Here is a 21,902-nt window from a genome sequence, read left to right on the forward strand (position 1 = left end):
CTTATTTAACGGTCAACATCTTGAGTTTCTACTTTCTGAGTAACTTGCTGGAATCCTAAATTTATAATTGGGCAGTCCTTCACCTATCTAGGACAATAGGAAGTACCCAGATAAACTTCCCTTCCCTTTATCAGAGAAAAGGAATAGTTCTACCACTTCCTTGGCCAAGTGAACGGTAATTTCTTTCAAGAGGTTTCTGTGGAAGGATTGGAAGGGGGCCTCCTAAAAAAGGGGAGGAAACAGCAAAAAGCCACAATCTGCAATACATACTGGTTCAAAGAAATTCCCTGTCACTTCTGAAGGAAGGTCACAACAGTCCCCACACTAGTGGGATCTTATTTGCAGAATACAGCCAGCACTCAGAAACCTTTTAGAATCGTTAGTATGAAAGAAAATTAAGAAGACTCAGAATAGCTCTACCAGCACACCTACCACTGTATGGATCAAAAAGGATTTCCTGAGCATTATGATTCTTTGCGACTTTTGTTTGTTACACTGGCGATTAAATTTGGGACATCGCTGTAAGATTTTGCAACAAGCAAAACGAATAGTTTCTTACCTGTCGGTGTAGTTTTGCAGCTTGAAGATCTTTCTGGATTCACTAGGCTGTGCATTATTCCGCGATCTTGTGGTTGGGTCCGGATTCGTAGTCTTTTCTTTGTTTTTTTTTTTTTTTTTTTTTTGTAGCCCAGGTGGGCGTCGACGTACACCATTTGGTGCACCTCCCGTGACGTCGTCGTGCTTCCTGCGGAAGTCCCACCTTTGGGGCGCCATCTTCGGGTTCTTTTTTCCGCCGTTGGGTCTGGATCGTCATCGGGAAGCTCCAGAATTACACTCGAAGGAAGAAGGAAGAAAAGCGAGTTTCATCGATAGAAACACTAGAAGATATCAGGAAAGGAAAAGATTTCATCAGGAGCGCGAAGAAAGGAGGACCAGCGCCCTTTTCTTCGACGGCCTTGGAGAATGCACGCTCAGAGACCCTGAGCGCAATGGACAAGACGCCATTCAAGTTCTGCCCAAACTGCCACCACAAGTTCGCGCAGAGAGACCAGCATCCGGTCTGCAACCTCTGCCTACCGGTCGATCACCAGAGTATCGACTGCAACGCCTGCTCAGCCTTCGCGCCGAAGACACTCAGGGTGAGAGAGCGGCAGAGAAGGGCCAACGCCAGCATGGATGGCAAGGGGAAGCCCCCGACGCTCTACGCTCTGGGCCTCTCCTCGGACGACGAGGACAACGTCGCCGAGACAGCCGAAAACTTCACGGTCGTAGAGACCGACAAGAAAAAAAGAAGACGAGGTAAGAGAATTGTCGAGCGCAAAACAGAAAGTACCTCGACAACACGAGGGTGACTCGAGAAAATCTGAGTCAAAGTCCACGAAGGGAGCCCCGGCGCCGAAAACTTCGACGTCCAAAGGGGGAACCACGGACAAGAGGCCGAGCGGATCCTTAGATAAGGACTCCCTGGTGCCGAAAGACGCCGAAAGGCAAGGGTCGTCGAAAGCATCCCATGAAACGGGCTGATCGACGCAGAAAGAACGTTCGACGTCGACGCAAGTTTCATCGAAAAGACCCGCGGTCGACGCCGAAAGCATCTCCGAGATGGAAAAAAAGAAGAGACGGCTCGAGGCCGAAATGGAGAACATCCTTCAAAGAAAGAAGGAGTTCGACGCCAGAATGAAGGAATTCAAGTACTCTGGGGGTTGTGCAGCTCAGTTGGAACCGTTCCAGGGAATTAGTTGCTTTAGTACCAAAAAAGGTTAGATATCAAATGGCATATTGAGCAATGTGTGGGTGTCAACAAATAACCCTCAGAAAGAGAGATACAAAAATGTTGCAAAACATTGAAGAAATTTGACAGATCTAGAACCAGCATATGTGAAGTGAAATACATGAACTGTTGTTCCTGATGCAGAACAGCTTTTATCTGGTGCTGAAAATTCAACACTGCTGTCAAAAGAAATCTAGATTCCATCTGGTGCCTGAAAAGGCTTTTGTGTAAGGAACCTGTGGTAGCAAGTATCCATTAAAAACAACAACAAAAAACAATGGAAGAAATACTTGAATTTTTTGTGCTTGTACTATTAATTCCACAAGCATTTCGACATTTCTGGTACATACAGTGGAGTGATAAATCATTCACATATAATTACAGAATACTACTCACCCTGAGCCCAGACTCGACTAAGATGTACATATTGGTTCTGCTGCTAACAGCGGCTTTTTGGCCCCCCCTCACTGGAGCAGGAGGAATGAACAGGCAGCTCTGTGGTCTCAGACGGGGATCGGGAGGAAGATGAGCTGACTTTCGACTTCTGAAAATATGAATAGAATTTCTTTTTTTTTATGCCTTGAATGCCAATTGATGTACAAAACATTGTAAACAATATTGGTTCCTTGAACTGGAACCGCATGTTGGCTTATTAAATATGTGATGCTGCTTTTCCAGAAGGTCCTGAGGAAACCAGAGCTACCCGGAGCCTGATTCACCAATGAAGTAAAAGGGTTTTGTGAAAAGGCTATATACTATTAAATTGAGGGTGCTTAAGAATTGGGCCAGGAGTGTTTTAACACTTGCTTACACACCATCAAAATGAAAAACAGAAGACCCCTGCCCAAGTAAGGTGACTTTTGTATGTGTGGAGTTTTAGTGGGACATGCTATTGGGTACCATGAAAGACAAGAACAAATGAATTACCTTTGGTAACTCTCCTTCTCATGTATTATCGGACCCTTTTTTGGGTGGTCACCCCCATCTTTTTTGGGTGGTCACCCCCATCTTTTTTGGGTGGTCACCCCCATCTTTTTCAGTTTTTGGTATTGGTACTCAACTGCTGGTAATTTGACCATTATCACTGCGGCACGGCTATCCCGTGCCCAGTGCATGTTCTTTGGCCCCTAAAACAAAGTGGAAATTGGCTAAAAAAAACACACCATTTGACATATTGTGAATCATTGAGAAAATACACATATGGAATGAAAAACGAAATGTCACATGGGGACTGAAACACTATATTGTGCCATCCAACTAGTGACCCTGAAAAAATAACACAGACCTCCACTGAGGCCTGGTCCCCTGCAGCCGGCAACCTCTAATAGTTGAAGACAGACCAATACAAATAAACTCTTTCACAGGCCTTAATAAATCACCAAAAGCTATGTTCACTGTATTACGGTTTACAGTTCACATAGTCCCACAGGAAATACTGGTAAAGCAAATTAAAGCATCATTTCTGCTTTTATTCATTATGAAACAGCTACAGAGTAAGTTCAATAATTGTTCCAGTTTTAAAAAATCCAATTGATTGGCCAAGTCAGATTATTTCTATCTATTTAGGAAATAAAACTTTCAGAAAACTTTCCTTAGCAAGTGTAATGTAATTAGCCTTAATTTACAGCTGCTGCTCTGCCTGTAAAGATGTGTGAAATTCCTTCCAGAAGCTACACAATAGACCACTTTTATTGACAAGTACACCTGATTTGGCAGGGATGACCAATCTGGACTCAGCTGATTATTCAGGGTGCAGAATGCTACCACTCCTGTTGGAACATAGTGTCAAATCCTGCACAACAAGGCTGTCTGAAACACATGTGAAACATATGCACTGTTGAAAGGGATCAAACAAGCACAGATCACAATCCTTGTGCATTTTCATCTGTTTACTGAAGGACCCTGCTTCGTCTCAATAGGTTTCTGTTTCATTCTGTTGTGGGTCCAGGGCATGCATGAAATTGGATTTTGGAGTTAGTTGTGGGAGGACATTACATATTTCCATAGTACGCTCTCCTACAGGCTAGGAGACTATTTTTGGCCATTTTGAATTTGCCCTAATGTACAAGTTACTTACCTTCGGTAACGATGTATCTGGTAGAGACAATTCTAGCCGCAGATTCCTTAATGTAGAATTATCCCACGGCGTGAGACTGGACCCAGAAAACTTTTTTGCCCCAGCATTCCTGCGCGCCGGGGGGGGCGGTACCACGCGACTCCGCCCTGACGTCGTCTGCGGGCGTGATGTCAGCGAGGTCACATAAGCCCCGCCCCGGCATGCTGACATCAGTTTTCTTCTGAGAACTTTTCCGCGCCACAACACGGACACATCACAAACAAAACTGTGGAGAGTATGGGAACAGTGTGCGAAAAACCAGTGAAACAGAAAAGAGAGAAACGAAAGGTGAGGAACAGCACCAGTTGGAAAAGTGGCAAGCACTAAGGCACAAAAAGCCATAGTGGTGAAAGCCATAGCAGGGAAAGAGCAGAGCACCGCTCTGAGGAACACCCTCGCAAGCTAAGGCAACATCCTCCCCGGAGGCAGAAAGCATGGGAAAACGCCATAGCAGAAGAGAGAGAAAGAGAGGAAGAGAGAAAAAGAGAGAGAGAGAAAGAGAGAGAGTAAGACTGCAATCACACTCCGCAACAGTGAAGTGGAACAAGCCCGGACAGAGAAGTAACAGCAATACACCCCCAGACGACACCGCCAAGGAGAGCCGTATCCCCTGAAAGGAGCGAAAAGGCCGAGGAACAGGCAAAAGAAAGAAAAAAAACAACGTAGAGGACTGCAAAGGAATCAGAAACCCCAAGCAAGTAAATTGGAGAACACTAAAAGTAGGCCCCTACATTGGAGAAAAAACCAGGGTGAAAGGATGCAGAAGCACACATGAACCAACCGACCATGTATCATAAGGAAAGGGTGGAACTATCAAGCAGAACGAAGCATCCTGTCCAGGAAAAAGCGAAGCAGACACCCACAGAAGACAAGCCACCCAGAGGGAGGCGAGTGCAGAAAACCGAACAGAAGGCCCTCGCAGAACGGGGAAGAAGGGCGGGCCGTGAAGGAATCTGCGGCAATAATCGTCTCTACCAGCTACATTGTTACCGAACGTAAGTAACTTGTACATCTGATAGAGACTACTAGCTGCAGATTCCTTAACGTAGAATAGATACCCTTGCCATACCCAGAGGGGAGGAGGGCCTGCGAGAGAACCTCCCCAGTAGGAAGAAACACAGGGCCCCAGCAGGGGACGTGCCACGGGGACAAGAAGGGCGGCCCAGCTCCCACCAAGCACAAGCAAGCAAGAACAAGGCGAAAGGAAGACTAGAAGACCCCAAGCCCAGTCAAGGCACAACGGCCACAAACCCTCGTAGGGACCGACAGCCGCAGAGGAGCACCTAGAAGTAAAGAACAACCCCAACTCCAGGGAGAAGAGGTAGAACCGGAGGCAGAGCCTGCCGTAAGAAAACACACAGCGACAGAGGACAGCTGAACAGGCATCAGCCGCAAGGAAGCAGGTAAAGAAACGCAGGCATAAGAAGAAAGGCACAGGTGTGCAAAGCCCCAGCAGAACAAGAGGCAGTGGCACAAGGGAACGCAACAAGGGCCACGGCGGTGGACCAGAACGAGCAGGCGGGCGTAGCCGACAGCTAACAGTACCATGGAGCAGCGCACCCAGAACAAGCCAGGCGCAGGCCAAGGGCAGAGGCCAGGGAAATTCAGAATGTTCCTCAAAGGACAACAATCAAGAACAAAAACTCAATATCCTCCTATTCTGGGCTGAACAGTTATAAGCAGGTTTTCAAGGTGCTGGGGTAAGCATCCCTCAACATTGCATATATATTGATTACTCTCCCTCTAGCATGGCAAGCACTATCGCTTCAGCCAACCCTCAAGAAGACCAAAACTCCTCTGACCAAATGTCTTGCTCCTCCTACAAATCTTTTCCTGTTGGATCTCTCTCGTCTTCCATCTCCTTCAAGGGGCTTCCTGGTGTCACGGTCCTCTGTCTTGTCTTTGCTTCTTCTTGCCGAATGTGTTTTTTCTGGACTCGCTCTATTTCCACACTCCTCATTGTCCCATGCATTGCTTCCCTTTCCTTCCAGATCCTGTATGAGTTTTGCTGTGTAATGAAGAGTGTCTTTTTTTAGACCTTTTTTTTTCTTTACTCCTTTCTCTTAGCCTGTCTTCTCTCTCTATGGGTCTCTGACCCTCCATTCTCTTCTCTCTTTTTAGGTGTTCCCCAGGACCTTGTCCCTGCTCTTGCCTTGGCTGACACGCTCCTCTCAGTATTTTACTATTCTACCCAGCTCTTTACAATGCCTGTGACCATCTCCTACGTCCTCAGCAGCAGCTGATGGAGAGGTCGGGTGCACTTTGTGTCTTCCCTAAGCATGGCCGCCCCGGGGGCTGGATACCACACAGCCAGCTTGAGAGAGGCTGTACGGGCACCCTCAAAAGTAAAAAATTGTGAACACACAGCCAGGCAGCTACAATCTGACCCAGGCCTATGCACATGACAAGGCAGTTACAACCCACTATAGGGCAGTACACACAGTCAGGCAGTTGCAGTGTGCCATGGGCCAGAAAGCAATCAGCCATTGGAAACACGCCATGAACTGATGCACAGAGTGAGGTAACTGCAGCTCGGCATGGGCCAATATGCGTAGCACCACAGTAGCAGCCCTGACCACGGTCAAAACACATTGCAATGTAGATGCAGCCCCGACCTGGGCTGACACATATGACAAGGCAAATGCAGCCCAACCTGGGTGGATACACACAGCAAGTCAGATGCAGCCTGCCTCGGGCCCAATGAGGAAGGCGTAAAAATGATCTACCTCTGACAAGTATGTTACTGGGCAGAAAGAGGAGTAAGTTCAGGTTGGCAACCATCCTGCATTTTTCAGATTTGCCCTGCGATCTTGGCTCCTGTCATGCACAGAGACATTGTGGGGTGCCAAATGTCCTGCATTTTGGGTCATACCAGTTTATTCCTTCTCAAAGGGCAAGCAACTCTCAATCTTTCAGGCCTTTATGAGTTGTCAAAGAGGTACCTGTTGGTGCCTATGGGGTAGCAGCTACAGCACAGGGGAGGTCCTGCACTATGCAGTTTCAGCTACTGAGATGCAAATCCAGCCACTTGCTGAGATTTAGCGCTAAATCTGTGAATGAAAACTGTGCTTGCCACCTGCCATGGGAGCATCTGCTGTTTGTTTCTCCCATTAATCCTACTTTAAAGTGCTGACATTTCAGATTAGTTGATCGAGGCACAGGGACAGTATGCTGCAAAGACAGAATTTGCCATGCTATTGGATTTTGGTGCATACACTGTGAGACTAGGCGCTTCTCCACTGCTCCAGGTAATACCCAGTCCATTTATACCCACATGCTCACTTGCAGATTTTACTAGTGCTCATGATATATACGGATATTTACTGTTGGTATTTCAAAGCTTAAGACGATCTCATTATTTTAAGATATCAGAGTTGTCAATTTCCTAAATTTGCCTCGCAAAAGTTGCAATAGCAAGCAGTCAAGGTTTACTTCATGAGGTGGAAAATGGATCAGAATTTAAATACAGTATGAATAGTAATCACACTCTATAAACAATCTCCTCTTGAGTTATATCTTTTACAATAGACTGATTTAGTGGAGGGGGGTTCAGAATGAAAGACCAAAAATGTGCTATGCAATTTATAGCTCCCCCATTCACCAATAAATGTCTTCTGGTGTCTCCCTAAAAGCAGAGCATCACTGTGTGCAGAATGTGTCTCTGCACATGCAAAAGGTGCTGTGAAGGGGTAATGGAAAGTTGGTCACCTAAGGTAAGTTACTGCTCTGGGGCAAAGGGGCTTATGCCTTGGGCTCTTTTGGCCTTGCTGTGTTTTTTTTACCAGGGCTTGGAACTTGTCCATCCTCGAAGGACTGCTGCAGCTGAAAGCATGGCACTGTTGTATGACTAGCTTTTGATCTTCATCTTCTCTGCTAGCACCAAAAAGGTGTGCTCCCTTGAAGGGAGCAATTGGAATGGGAAATCAAGATACAAAGGTCTGAGAAAGCAGCACAATATATTTTTTTTACATCTATTAAAACCTGAAAGTTATTCCAGCAACATTTTCCTATTGATACATTTTACCTTAAAATATTTTCTGCATACAATTGGGAAAAGTGCAACATTCCAGCAAATAACAAGGTCACTTCAAGCAGGAACAGCACTATTGTAAAAGGTTGACGATATGTAACTCACTTTGCTTTCTCTGTGATCAGTGGCAGATTTTCGCTAATTAAGCCATGGCTGAGAAGCAGGATAGATTTTGCTGTCATTTCTTTGTTTGCTATCAGTCCAAACATGATGCGACGTAATGTTTCATGCACCTTACGAGACAGCTTCAGGCTGTTTGTGTTTTCCAGAATCTAGAGATCATGAAAGACAATAAGAATACTAATTTTGAAATTAAAACATCTGACCATTTAGCTAGATGATCTTTTACTCATTTCATAATGTGCTCGCTGTATTTAAAGATGAGATCCTCTTTAAATGTTAAATTATGTCACACACAAAAACGTAAGCACATGTTCCGTTTGTTCTGTCACTTTTATCACATTTTTTATTCCTAATTATATCATTTACTAATAATTTTTTTGCATCCTCTTTTCATATAGCACTAACTGGCTAAAGCATTCTCAGTACACCATATGTCTCTCTTGCAATACATACATTGCTTTTTCCATTAGACCATTTACCAGTTTTATGAACATTGCAGTTTTTGTGTGGCCACTCCTTCAACAAACGATTTTCCAACTAAGCTTATATATCTCATGCTTGTAATGTTCGCAGCATTTGCTTTAGCCATGTTGACGGTGCATGCTGAGGTGCAAAAAGATGCTACGTTTTTGTATATTACTGATGTAGAGTTTTTCCACGTTAACCTGTGGCACTTAAACCCTGAACAAAACCTGCAAAAGTAGCAAGCTAGAAAGCATACAAAATAGCATTAAATTCCAAAAAAGCCTTGTTCCACTAACAGCAGGAATTCTGATTTCTGCTTGGAAAGACAATAGTCCGAAACTACCAACATCCCTTGGAAATTTATTTAACAGTTGCCTATAATTTAACTACATCAAAGGTGGACTCAGCTTGCTTCACCAAGAACACAGAATATGGTTGCAGAGAAAATGGGAGTTTCAAATTCATCATATCAAACATGAAATTAGATAAAGTTTAAGAAGAATCCAGAAGAGTCGTGGTTTAAGACTGATGGGTTGGGTAAGAATCAGGAGTCGGTCAGATGTTTGTGGCTGGTCCTATTGAAAAATGGTTACCTGTTCGGAGGCCAAGCAGGCCACCAGAGATATTTGGATATACAGTTGCCTTTTTTTTTTTTTTATTGACCGCTTAACATGTGAGGCAGTATGATTTGAATTTATAATTTGCATTCATGACAAGCCAGTGTAACTGATCGGTCATTTAGATATGGTCTTTCCTTACGGAAGAAATGAGTATAGCCACTGAGTGGTGAAAAGTATAAATGGGGCACTCCTACCTCAATGCATTACTGAAAACTAGCCGTAAGATGATTAGCGCATGAATTGCTGATTTTACTTGGGTGCGAGTTTCTTTAAAGTGTGGAGGTCAATATTAACAGCTAACACCATTTTGTTAATATGAAGAATAAGGGGTAGTGAAGTCATTGTGAGACCTATGGATTTGGTTGTAGAGGTGAGGAGTAAGGTCGAATTTATCTCCGAGTTTGGGCGTGATTTACTAGTCACCGTCATAATGAAATGAACAGTCCATTGGCTGTCAGCTAAAGAGAGTGGACCTCTCAGCTTCATTTTTAGAAACCCGTGTACTACAATTTCATCGCATGTGAACCTTTCTTTTCTTTGCAACCACATATTCATTTTGTGTCAGTACACAACTTGCACCAAATAATGGCTGTGCTATTATTGCACCTTGTATGGAACACCTAAATACACAATATGGTTGCGGGTATACGAACTGAACCCATTCTGAGCTTTTCAGCAGCTCTGCCAACCCCTGACAGGAAATTATAATTAAAAGGGAGGCAAAAGCATGGAGTACTTAAACAAGTTACTTACCTTCAATAATGCTCTTTTTAGTGAATACTCTAACTGGACATACCTCACCTTAGAATACTGAATCTCCTGGCGACAGATGACCCTCGCATACCCCGAGGGAAGCCTTCTATACATGTCCTGATCCTGTCCTCTCTCTGTTGAATGATTCACTAATCCACGGCTCTGTCCCCTGAGCCTTTAAAGAAGCAGAAATAGTTCCACTTATCAATAAAAACAGGCGCAGATCCTCTGGTCCTTACGAACTATCATCCCACCTCACTGCTCCCCTTTTTGGTTAAGGTGTTGGAAGCCCATGTTGCCTACTGTCTCTGTTCTTTTATTGAACAGTCCCAATTCCTTGACTCTCATCAAGTTATGTTATAGGTGCTTGCATAGCGCATGGCTACCCCAGCAATGGGGCGTCCCAGCGCTCGAGGACGGGTGGCCTAGGTGAGGGTTGCTAGCCAGAAGGAAAGACAGCCAGGTATTATCAGTTTCTGAAAGCCTAGGGGACAGAAACGCAGCAAGCACGCACAGCGTGTGCTAGGTGGATGTAAACAGCCAGGTTTTGATCTGTTTTCTAAATGCCCAGTGATATTGTGTGCTGCGCGCCGCAATTGGAATAGAGTTCCATAGGGCTGGGGCCAGGGACCTAAACGAGCGGCCCCCCGCTCTGCTCCTGCGCACCCTAGGAGTGCAAGCCAGATGCAGATCTGCGGAGCGCAGTACTCGCGTTGGGACATATGATGTGCAGAGCCCCTGCAGTATCCGGGGGCCTGGCCGTGAAGGATCTTGTGAGTGGTGCAAAGAGTTTTGAACTGAATTCTCTGTTCAGTGGGCAGCCAGTGTAGGCGGTACAGGAGATGGGAGGTGTGACAATACTTGGGAGGGCAAAGAGAATGCGGGCAGCCGCATTCTGTGCCCTTTGAAGTTTCTTTGTGACAGTTTTATTTACGCCCAGTAGCAGTCCGTTACAGTAGTTAAGACGTGATAGAACCACCGATTGAATGATCACTTGTCGGGTAGAAGCGTAAAAAAAAACCAGAATGGGTTTCAGATTGCGTAGGTGGCCAAAGCTTTTGGTCGTGTAGTTCAAACGAGAGGGAGTTGTCCATCAGGACCCCATGATTCTTAACTGCGCTTTTTGGTTGGGGTGGACTGCCCAGTGCAGCGGGCCACCACTAGTTGTCCCACTTATGGTGGTCCCGGCCAACCAGAAGCACCTCCGTTTTTGAAGAATTCAGTTGGAGGTAGTTTTCTGCCATTCAATCAGAGATGGCCAAGACATCTACACGAAATTTCAGTTGGTCATGGGCTGGGTTATTGGTGAAAGTGAATAGCATTGCGTGTCGTCCGCGTATGATATCATATTGATCTTCCGGGCTTTGGCCAGGAGGGCCAAAGGGCAGCCGTATACGTTAAACAACATGGGGCTCAGGGCAGAGCCCTGGGGGACACCACTGCTGAGGGGATAAGTACTGGACATGTAGGGAGGGGCGTGGATCTGAAAGGAGCGATCAGCTAGAAAAGACGCAAACCAGGCCCAAGCCTTACCACTGACCCCGATCGTTGGAGCAAAATCTCATGGGAGACCGTGTCGAAGGCCGCACTCAGATGGAGTAAGATCAGTACCGAGGTGTTGCCCTCGTCCAGCGATGTCCTCAGCTGCTCTGTGACTGCCAGCAAGGAGGATTGCGTACTATGCTTAGGCCGGAACCCATTTTGTGACCTGTCCAAAATCTCATTGTCTTCCAAAAACTTGGTCAGGAGGATATTGACGTGGGATTTCACGACCGTTGCCAAGTAGGGAAGAAGGGAAATTGGCCGGAAATTCTCCAGTAGAGGGGCGTCCAGTGATGGCTTTTTCTGTAAAGGAACTACCTTGGCATGCTTCCAAGATTTAGGAATTCCTGCCGACTGGAGCGATCTATTGATTAGTTCCCTACCCTCTGACAAGATACAGTCCTGAAATTTCCTAAAGGTGCCGGGTTTTACTGGATCATCAGGGGAGCCAGATTTCACCTTTGCTGCCAGACTTTCCAGCTCTTTGAAGGACATGGATGGTAAGACTTGTAGAGAGTAGGGGGATCAGGTGGGTGATTGGGCAGCCGCAGTATGGAGGCAGCCCTTCTAGAGTTGAGTGCATTGTAGATGCACTCTACTTTATTGATGAAGTAGCGTGCCAGAGATTCGCAGTGCAGGTTGGTAGATATGAGATTATTAGTTCCTACTGGGGGTTTTGTCATGTCATTTATAATAGAAAAAATGGTTTTGGAGGGATTAGAACTCGATGAAATCAGATTGGTGTAGAATGCGGCTTTAGACTTTTAAACATGTTTGAGGTAGGCTTTAATAGCCTGCCTATACATTTTGTTTTAGCTATGGGATTGTAGGTACGCCGCCAGGTACGTTCCAGAGTTTTACAGTGTTTTTTTTCCATCATTAGGGTCTCGTTATACCAGGCATGCGATTGCGTGCGCTTGGCGTAGGACAGTTTCTTAGGGAAGCAGTGGTCAAGTGAGTTGTTGATCCACCCCCTATAGGCTCCGTCCGCTTCCTTCAAGTCGGTGGGCCAGACGGGGTGAGATGATTTTAAACTGGACACAAAGCTAGGTGCGTCTAGTTTGTGCCAGGGTCATTTCATAGAAGGCAGATGGGAGGTCTGCCGAGGAGCAGCAGCTAGACTAAGGCACATATGGATAAGACAGTGGTCTGTCCAAGTTAGGGGAAGGGGGGCGTGGACTTTGAGAGAGCGGATATTAGAAAATACTGGATCCAATAAGTGGCCAGCGAGATGTGATGGGCCCTCTACTAGTTGAGTTAGTTGACAAGCGTCCATGTCTCTCAGAAAGTTGGTAGTCTCCTGGGAGTCAAGGCGTTCCAGATGTAACTTAAGATCGCCTATAATACTAAAGTTGGCTGTCTCTAGGGCAAGAGTGGATGTGGTAAGCGCTAGGGCTTTCTGAAAGGTCCTGGCCGGCCCTGGAGGGCGGTAAATGAGAAGGCCAGAGAGAGTGAAGCTGTGTGATGTACAAGTTACTTACCTTCGGTAACGATGTATCTGGTAGAGACGATTCTAGCCGCAGATTCCTTAACATAGAATTATCCCCAGGTGTGAGACTGGATCCGGAATTTTTTTGCCACAGCATCTCTGCGCGCCGTGGGACGGCACAACGTGACTCCGCCCTGACTTTGTCCGCGGACGTGACGTCAGCGAGGTCACATAAGTCCCACCCCGGCGCGCTGAAGTCAGTTTTCGTCGGAGAACTTTTCCGCGCCACAACGCGGAGCCATCACAAACAAAACTGTGAGAGAATGGGAACAGTGTGCGAAAAAAATCAGTGAAACAGAAAGGGAAGAAGCGAATGGTGAGGAACAGCACCATAAGAGACAGTGCCAGAAAACGCGAGGGACCCGAGAAGGTATCCACACCCGCCCAGCTTAGGACAGAGCTATACAATAGCCTACAAGTACCCCACCTAGGGTATGACACGTCCCGAAACAAAACAGGGGAACACCATTTAGGGAAACCCACAGCAGAGGTCAAGAACAGAAAAGGACCTGTGGGTATCACCACAGGCGGCATACCAATAAGCCAAAAACAATACACAGGTGGTCCAACCTGAGGACATATACGGCTTCACTAACAACCAAAAATCACACACCACAAAAGCTGAAGGGCTGAACCAGCAGCCAAAAGTACAGAGGGGCCAACTTAAGGACCCTGACAGCATTCCAAGCCACACACAGCACACAGACGGGCTAACCGAAACACTAGGCCCAAAGAGAAAAGTCGGATAAACACCTCCTATAAGACACCTGAGGACCGACAAGCTGAAGCTTACGGAGGGGGATGGAGCCCCGCAAAGAATAGCGGAGTCCGCATGGGTGTTAAATAAAAAAATCCCATCAAAAGGCAGGTCAACAAGACGCTCCCAAATATTTTCCGGGAAGATGCTAACCCGCAACCAAGCATGGCGGCGGAGGGCAACAGAACTCGCCATAGCGCAGGCGAGAGAATCAGAGACATTCAAGGCCGAACGGAGAATAAATGCAGCTAACTCCCGACCATCCAGCACATGGTGCTGCAGATCAGCACGGGCACCTTTGTGGGAGATGCGAGACAGAAGGGACTCCGCAGACTCCCACAGGTCGGAGGTAGCCCTGGCCAACACACAAAGTGTATTGAGCGCACGCAGAGCAGCACTAGTGGAAGCGAAAATGTTACGACCCCAGGAGTCCAACCACCGGGCCTCCCGTGATGGAGGGAGCAACACTGAAGGCAAGGAAGGAAAAGCAGTCTGCAGGACAGGGCCCTGGGCAGACGGGTGGGGAAAAAAGACAGACTGGATCGTGCAGAGCTGGATGATGGCGGTGTAGGAGCGGCTGAGGCACCGGATCTCCCGTAGCAGGACACCCTCCTCCATAGTAGGCGGAGGCGAGGCAAAGTCCGGGTCAGAAGACACATCAAGTTCACCCACGTCTTGAAGGTCATCCAACCAATCCTGCTCAGAGTCACACTACCGCACAAGGGGGTCCTCGGAGCCGTCCCAGTCCTCATCCGGCTCCGGGGTAGAAGGAGCCGGTCGCGGCGGCATGACCGGAGCCGGAGAGGGACGCAACGGTGTCGGGAGCGGCGCCGGCCGGGGCCGAACTGGAGCCCCATCCCAATGAGGATCCCAGGTCGGAACCAGATGGTCCGAGAACCGAGGCAGGGGCGGGATAAACGGCACCGAGTGCGGCGCCTGTGGCGGAGACAGGGGCGGCGCTGGGGCAGAAGCCACGGGCAGCGCTGGGGCCGGAGCCTGCGGCGTTGCACCTTGTGGCGCCAGGGCCGGAGCTGCAGGCGCTGGATCCAGTGGCTCCGGGGCTGGCGCCTGAGGCGGTGCCGCCGGGTCAACAGGATATGGCCGCGGGGCCCGCAGGCGGGAGCCCGAGGCCTAAACAGGCGGTCCATGGCAGCAAGAAACTCTTGCCGCTGTGTGGGAGTTACCGTCGGACCCGGGTATAGCGGGTAGGCCGTGGCACTGACAGGCTCCAGAGGAGCCGCAGGGGCGGAGCCCCTGTCCCCCACGTCCGCCTCCGGAGAGCGACGGGGGGACTTCGGATAGCAAACACGCTTCTTCGACTTCTTCTTATGGCGTTGCTTACCGGAATCTGAAGGTGAAGACTTAGAGTCCGAGGAGCGACGATCGCGGTCCCGCGGGCAGCCCCGAGACCCAGAGCAGCGGTGAGAGGAGTGCCGGACCTCCAGCAACTTCCGGCGCCACTCCCGTAATGCCTTCGGGGACATGGTACGGCAGTCCCAAAAATCCCGGGAGTCGTGGTCGGTCTCCAGGCAGTAGAGGCAGACATCATGGGGGACCGCCACCGACATATTATGGTGGTATGACCCGCAAGACTTAAAGCCGGGCATCCCTACGTGCACCAGGAGACAAGAGAAGACAAAAAGTCTCAAAAAGTGGTCAAAAATTGACCGAGGTACATGCTCAATCCGGATCTGCGCTTTTGGCGCGGAAAAAGAACTGACGTCAGCGCGCATTGGTGGCGCCTAAGTAGTCTCTGTGACGTCGTCCCGGCGTGAACGACGTCAGTGACGGGCACAGAGCCGCACGGCACTGCCTGCAGGCGCGCAGGGGTACTGCTAAGCAGAAACTTTCCGGATCCAGACTGACGCCTGGGGAATATTCTAAGGTAAGGAATCTATCACTAACGTGTCTCATTCAGATACATAGATACAGCTGAGTACTCTCCACCAGCAATCTCCATCTGGCTTTTTCTTTCTCTTTCTGTCCATTTTTAGTGTGTGCTACAGTTCCAATGGAAGGCAAGGGTCAGGGTGGCTAAGACAGGAGTAGGGGCGCATGGACAAAAAGACCAACATTCTGTCTGCTCATCTTTTTAAGTGGTGTGAAACCAGAGGTGGGCGCTCCACTGAAAGCCCAAGCAGCCTTGAGGAAGGTCGCTGGCTCTGGCTCACTTGAGATCTTCTTGGGCCCTTGATCCCATTATGAGCCAAGCTTTCATATGGCTTCTACTTGTCACCATGCTCTAATCTCGTGCACGAAGAACTGAAGACAAAGCATTAACGATTAACAGACAAAGATAACCAGCAAGGGGATGAACTGCACAATAAGCAACAAGAAATCCAATGATCAATTGCAGCTGCCATACCAATTAAGTGATCCGAGGTAAGTATTTTATTTCACTGAGCCTCCATTTTCTTTATCGCCACATAAGAGAGCACCTTCAGATAGGCACCAAGCCACAAAAATATCCCATTGCCCAGCATCCCCAGATTTTGTGGAATGGCACATGGCGGCTAGGATGACATCAAGCGCTTCAAGAGGGAGGTCCAAGGAAACTGTCACCTCTCAATCTGCACACATGGAAGTACAGGTTGCACAAGAATGGGTACAAGACCCTGCCCTGCTGCTGCAACAGACGATCCTCCCAAAGCATTCGGCTGATCGAAGGATAGACGCTCAAGCCCAGAAGTTCCATGTACCATACTCTCCTGGCCCAACCCAGAGCTATTAGGATGGCTTGGGTCCAGTAATTCCTGCTCTTCTTCAGAACACTGGGCAGGAGAGGTAGCAGCAGGAAGTCGTACATGAGTCTAGTGCTCTACCCTATACGCAATGTATCTCCGAGGCTCATCCTTTTTGGGAACTCCAGCATGCAAAAGCATGGACATAGAACGTTCTTAGCAGTGGTGTAAAGATCAACATTGTTGGAAGACGCCCTGTGCCGGCTCTGGGTACAACTGCCATTTGTGATCCGCAAGGCTTTATCAGCCAAGTACATCCGTGCTGTCCTTTTATGGTACTGCCAAGTGGTAATGCCCTGACAGTGAGCTAGTTCCAGATGTGCAGAGCACCCTGCCACAGGAAACAAGACCTCACTCTGCCCGGCTTGTTACTGTAGCACATGGCGATGGTGGTGTCTGTGAGAACCTGAAGCACAGGAAGGCCTTCAAGGGCAAGAGAATCACCTACAACTTCAATAAAATGATGTGGAGTTGGGTCTCTGCTGGACATACGAGTCCCCTGAACTCCACCTCTCCCAGACAGCCTCACCAACCCAGTAGTAATACATCATCACACTGTCAACTCTGGGTAGGGGTACGGAGAGGAGTTAGCCACTGATCCAACTGTGGTTGAGCAGCCACCGCTGCAGATCTTTTGCAGTCTCCTCTGACACCTGGATGGTGGGGACTTTACATCCCACTGAGGAACTTGCATGTCCTACCAGGCATGGTCAATGAGTGGGATGCAGGAGACCAGCAGGTCAAGAGGACTCAGACAACCTCACTAGTTGCGTGCTACTAAAGAGGTTTTCAGGCTGTTGCCGGAGGGGCAGGTGATTGGGCCGTACCCTCCCCTGATAGCCTAGACAATGTCTGTTGGGCTAGGCGGTCCTGTTGTGAGGGTGCTGGAGCATGACATTGTCAAATATGCCAAGCCCCTGGCATATCCTCTAAAAGGGAGAAACTGTTGGGAGCTTTCCCGAACTGGTTCCGAAAGACCCAAGGAGTGTGCCATGGCTCAGCTCTCCTCAAAATGCTCCACCAAACAGGCAGGAACCATTAAAGGGCATGTCCATTAAGGACACATAGATGTTCCCAGAGAAGCCTGTGGATCTCACCCATGCGTTGCATGGAAGCACCACGCTCGCCCCGATAGACCTGCCTAGACAAATGGTGTCTAGACGTGAGTGGATGACTAACATGGCTGCCTCCCAGCCATTGTCAAAGATTTGGGCCAAGGAAGCCTGTAAATCTTCTGGGACTGCCGGTAAAACCTCAATAACCATATCCTTATACAAGCCTCCGACGTCAATCTAGATATCTAAGACAGGATCTTCCCTATTCTCAAGAAAGCAGTAATCAGCAAGAATAGCACACTCCCCGCATCTTACCATCTTCAGTCTCTAGATGACATCCTAATTCCATGACAAAGCCCCATATCAAATTCCTCCGAAATGACATCTCCTCACACTCCCAATCAGCTCAACCTCCCAGCCACGGTGGTCACAACTACAATCGGGTCCCAAGGCCCAGGAGGGACTGGGCTGCCTGCCGCTACCAACCATTTCATTACAGACACACCCACTGATTCCTTCACCCCATCACATCAGTCGCTTCCACACCTGGATCCCCCGGCCTAGAAGGGACAGGGTTAATCTTAACCCCCAATCGCGGCATTGATGATTCATCACGGTTATCCCCGTCGACCATGAATAAAGCCATCAACCCGGACTGCTCCCACGTAGTGTCTCTATCCCCACTATAATCTAACTTAGATTACATAGATCCCCCGGACCCTCTGTCTAACACGACGCCTGATCCGATATTAACGCCTTCAATTCTCATTTCACCCATCCGAACACAACATACTATGGCCAGTCCACACACCGACTGGGACCCCACGACAAATCTCATTCATCTTACCACGCCGACCCCTAATAAGGATATCCCCTTACAACCGGAGAACCTCCTCACACATACAGACTACCTGCAGATCACCCTCTACACATACTACTAACCTTCCTAACTCCGTCTGGTCTACACGATTCAATGAGTTAGCCTTACACCTAGCCCATCTCAAGGCCGAGATGCATAACCTATCTACCATCACCAATGAAATACTAATCGTGCACAGAGCCACCAACGCTATTGTGAACCAAATCAGTCTCCAAACTAGCAGATTCCTCCCCGAGAACTCAAACCACGAGAAAACTAGTCAGAGCAACCAAATCAGTCCACTAATTAGTAGTTTCATCCCCAAGATCTTAAACTCTGACAACAATACTCAAATTAACTTACCTTCCCCCTCTTGGCCTAGGAGGACAAACGTTGAACTATCCGACAGCGGCATAGACGACCTCCTCTTATCTTATACCTTAGCAATAGATAAATATTCGTCACAATGTGGCACTATCCAATCCATTCAAACCAACCCCTTTAGGGGAACTACCCACAACAACAGATCCGTAAACAGAGATAATCTCACTAATATCAACATAGAGCAGACTACCCTAACCCATTCTATTAACAAGATGAAGTGTGCTCTCATTAATTGCAGATCAGCTAGTAAACCTGCACCCGACATATTCGACCTCATCATAGAGAATGATTTAGACATTATCTTCCGCACCGAAACATGGTTAAACAGTTCCTCTGCTCCCATCCTTGATCTATTGGTTCCTCCTAGTCACGACCTAATCCGTCTAGACAGAAACGTGGCACCCGGAGGTGGGCTAGCCTGCATTTATTGTAACACAATCTCAGTCAAGCAAGTAGACGCCGTCGCTCTAACCTTCTGCGAATATCTATGTATCAATATCTCCGATGATAAGCGCCTCGCCAGCAAGCTTCATTTATTTTACCACCCCCCCGAGGGATAATCTGACTTTCATCGACGAGTTAATAGAAATCATTTCTTCAAATGTCAATTCACCAGTACCGCACATTTTCCTGGGTGACTTTAATCTCCACTGGAAGAACAAGTTACTTACCTTCGGTAACGATGTATCTGTAAGAAATATTAGTTAGTTAGATTCCTCACCTTAGAATATCCCCAGGCGTCAGACTGGATCCGGAAGATTTTTCGTCAGCAATACCCCTTGCGCGTCGCTAGGTGTCGTCTGCGGCTCCGCGTCCGCCGTCGTGCGCCGGAATGACGTCGGAGTACTTAGACGCCGCCCTCGCGCGCTGACGTCAGTTCTTGTACATAGCTTTCCGCGCCAGGAACGCAGAGCCATGCAAAGACCGACACTAGAGCCAAAAATAAAATCTAGGGGCCTGAAAAGGATAACCTTAACCCTAGATGTCAGTTCGCAGAACGGGGAGGATGGGTGGGTCGGTGAGGAATCTAACTAACTAATGTTTCTTACAGATACATCGTTACCGAAGGTAAGTAACTTGTTCATCTGAAAGAAACACGTTAGTTAGATTCCTCACCTTAGAATAGATACCCAAGCAATACCATCCCCGGTGGTGGGTCTGCGAACCAAGATCACACCAGAAAGTCCTGGAGGACAGAACGGCCAAAGAAGCCATCCATCCGGACTTGGCTGTCAAGGCAATAATGCCTGGCAAACGTGTGTAGCGAAGCCCACGTTGCCGCCTGACAGATGTCCTGCAAAGGGACACCCCGTCCCAGAGCAGTAGTAGCTGCCGTGGCCCGAGTAGAATGGGCGCGCAGCCCAATAGGAGGGTCCTTTTTTGCCAAGGAATAACAAATTTTGATGCACAAAACGACCCACCGAGAGATGGTCCGTTTGTGCACAGCTTTCCCCTTCTTAGCACCCACGTATCCAACGAAAAGTTAGTCGTCCACCCGGAACTGCTTCGTGCGGTCCAGATAAAAGGAGAGCGCACGTTTTGGGTCCAGACGGTGGAGCCTCTCATCCTCTTTGGAAGGATGCGGAGGCGGAAAGAAGGTGGGCAAGGTGACAGACTGCCCAAGATGAAAGGGGGTCACCACTTTCGGAAGAAAGGAGGGACGAGGCCGAAGGACAACCTTGTCCGGATGAACAGAGAGAAAAGGAGGCTTTGAGGATAAAGCCTGGAGCTCACTCACCCGTCTAGCCGAGGTGATGGCTACCAGAAAAGCAGTCTTAAGCGTCAGCAGACTAAGAGGACAATTATGAAGAGGCTCAAAGGGAGCGCACATTAGAAATGTGAGAACAAGATTCAAGTCCCACTGAGGCATTACAAAAGGGACAGGAGGGAACGTGTGAGTAATGCCTTTTAGAAAGCGTGTAACTACAGGGGACTTGAAAAGAGAAGGCTGATCAGGAAGCCGCAAGAAGGCAGAGATGGCAGCAAGATAACCTTTCAAGGGCCCAGGGCAGAGCCCTGCCGGGCCAAGGAAAGAAGAAAGAGCAGAACCTCAGAAACAGGGGCGGAAAGGGGATCCACAGCCTTTGCTGTGCACCATGCCACAAATTTGTTCCACCGGCAGGCGTATACCGTCTTTGTGGAGGGACGCCTGGCTGCCAGAATGATATCACAGACTTCAGGAGGCAAGTCAAATGGCATCAACTGCCGCCGCTCAATCTCCACGCATGGAGGTGGAGGCTGGACAGGTTCGGGTGAAGGACCGTCCCCTGCTGCTGCGACAGAAGATCCTCCCGAAGGGGCAGACGTATCGGAGGATCGGTCAACATACTGAGTAGCTCGGGATACCAGTACCTTCGTGCCCAATCCGGAGCCACCAAGATGACTTGGGCCCGGTCGTGCCTGATCTTCTTCAGCACTCTGGGCAGAAGTGGTATAGGCGGAAAGGCGTACAACAGACCGCAACTCCACTCGTGACGAAAAGCGTCGCCGAGCGAGTGCCGCCTTGGAAATTCCAACACGCAGAACTGCTGACATTGCGCGTTCTCTTCGGTGGCAAATAGATCTAACCAAGGCTCTCCCCACTGCTGAAAGAGACCTTGCGCCACTTCGGAGTTCAGACGCCATTCGTGATCCATCATGCACCGGCGGCTGAGTTCGTCTGCTCTGGCGTTCAGAGAGCCCGCCAGATGTTGAACCACTAGGGTGACGCCCTGGTGTTCCAGCCATGTCCAGAGGCGCAGAGCCTCCTGACAAAGGGTCCACGACCCCACCCCACCCTGTTTGTTGCAATACCACTTGGCGGTGGTGTTGTCCGTGAACACCTGCACGACACTTCCCCTGACAGAGGGAAGGAAGGCTTTCAGTGCAAGTTGGATCGCTCTCAACTCCAACAGGTTGATGTGGAGACGAGACTCCGCCGGAGACCAGAGGCCTCTGATCTCCGCCTCTCCCATATGGCCACCCCATCCCAGGAGGGACGCATCCGTCACTACGACATGCTCCGGTTGGGGAAGGGAGAGGCTCTTGCCCGTGACCCAATCGCGGTCCGTGAGCCACCACTGCAACTGCTGTGCAGTGCCCTCCGAGATCAAGACATGGTCGGACAGGTTGCCGTGATGCTGGGCCCACTGAAACTTCAGGTCCCACTGCAGAGCCCGCATGCGCCGCCTGGCGTGATGCACTAGTAGGATACAGGA

General features: G+C 48.7%; 1 protein-coding gene across 1 annotated transcript in view; it reads right to left on the reverse strand.

Annotated features, from left to right (window-relative positions):
* The window catches only part of UTP20 (UTP20 small subunit processome component), a 1,051,825-nt gene that overhangs the window by 308,449 nt on the left and 721,474 nt on the right, over nt 1–21,902 (reverse strand). Inside the window, exons 46-47 of the mRNA XM_085653318.1 lie at nt 8,023–8,189; nt 2,168–2,315 (exon numbers count right to left, since the gene is read on the reverse strand). Coding sequence (XP_085509444.1) covers nt 2,168–2,315; nt 8,023–8,189 — 315 coding nt within the window. The remainder of the gene's footprint in view (nt 1–2,167; nt 2,316–8,022; nt 8,190–21,902) is intronic.

Source organism: Triturus cristatus, chromosome 4_1 (genome assembly GCF_964204655.1).
Source record: "Triturus cristatus chromosome 4_1, aTriCri1.1, whole genome shotgun sequence".
NCBI classification, from domain to species: Eukaryota; Metazoa; Chordata; class Amphibia; order Caudata; family Salamandridae; genus Triturus; species Triturus cristatus.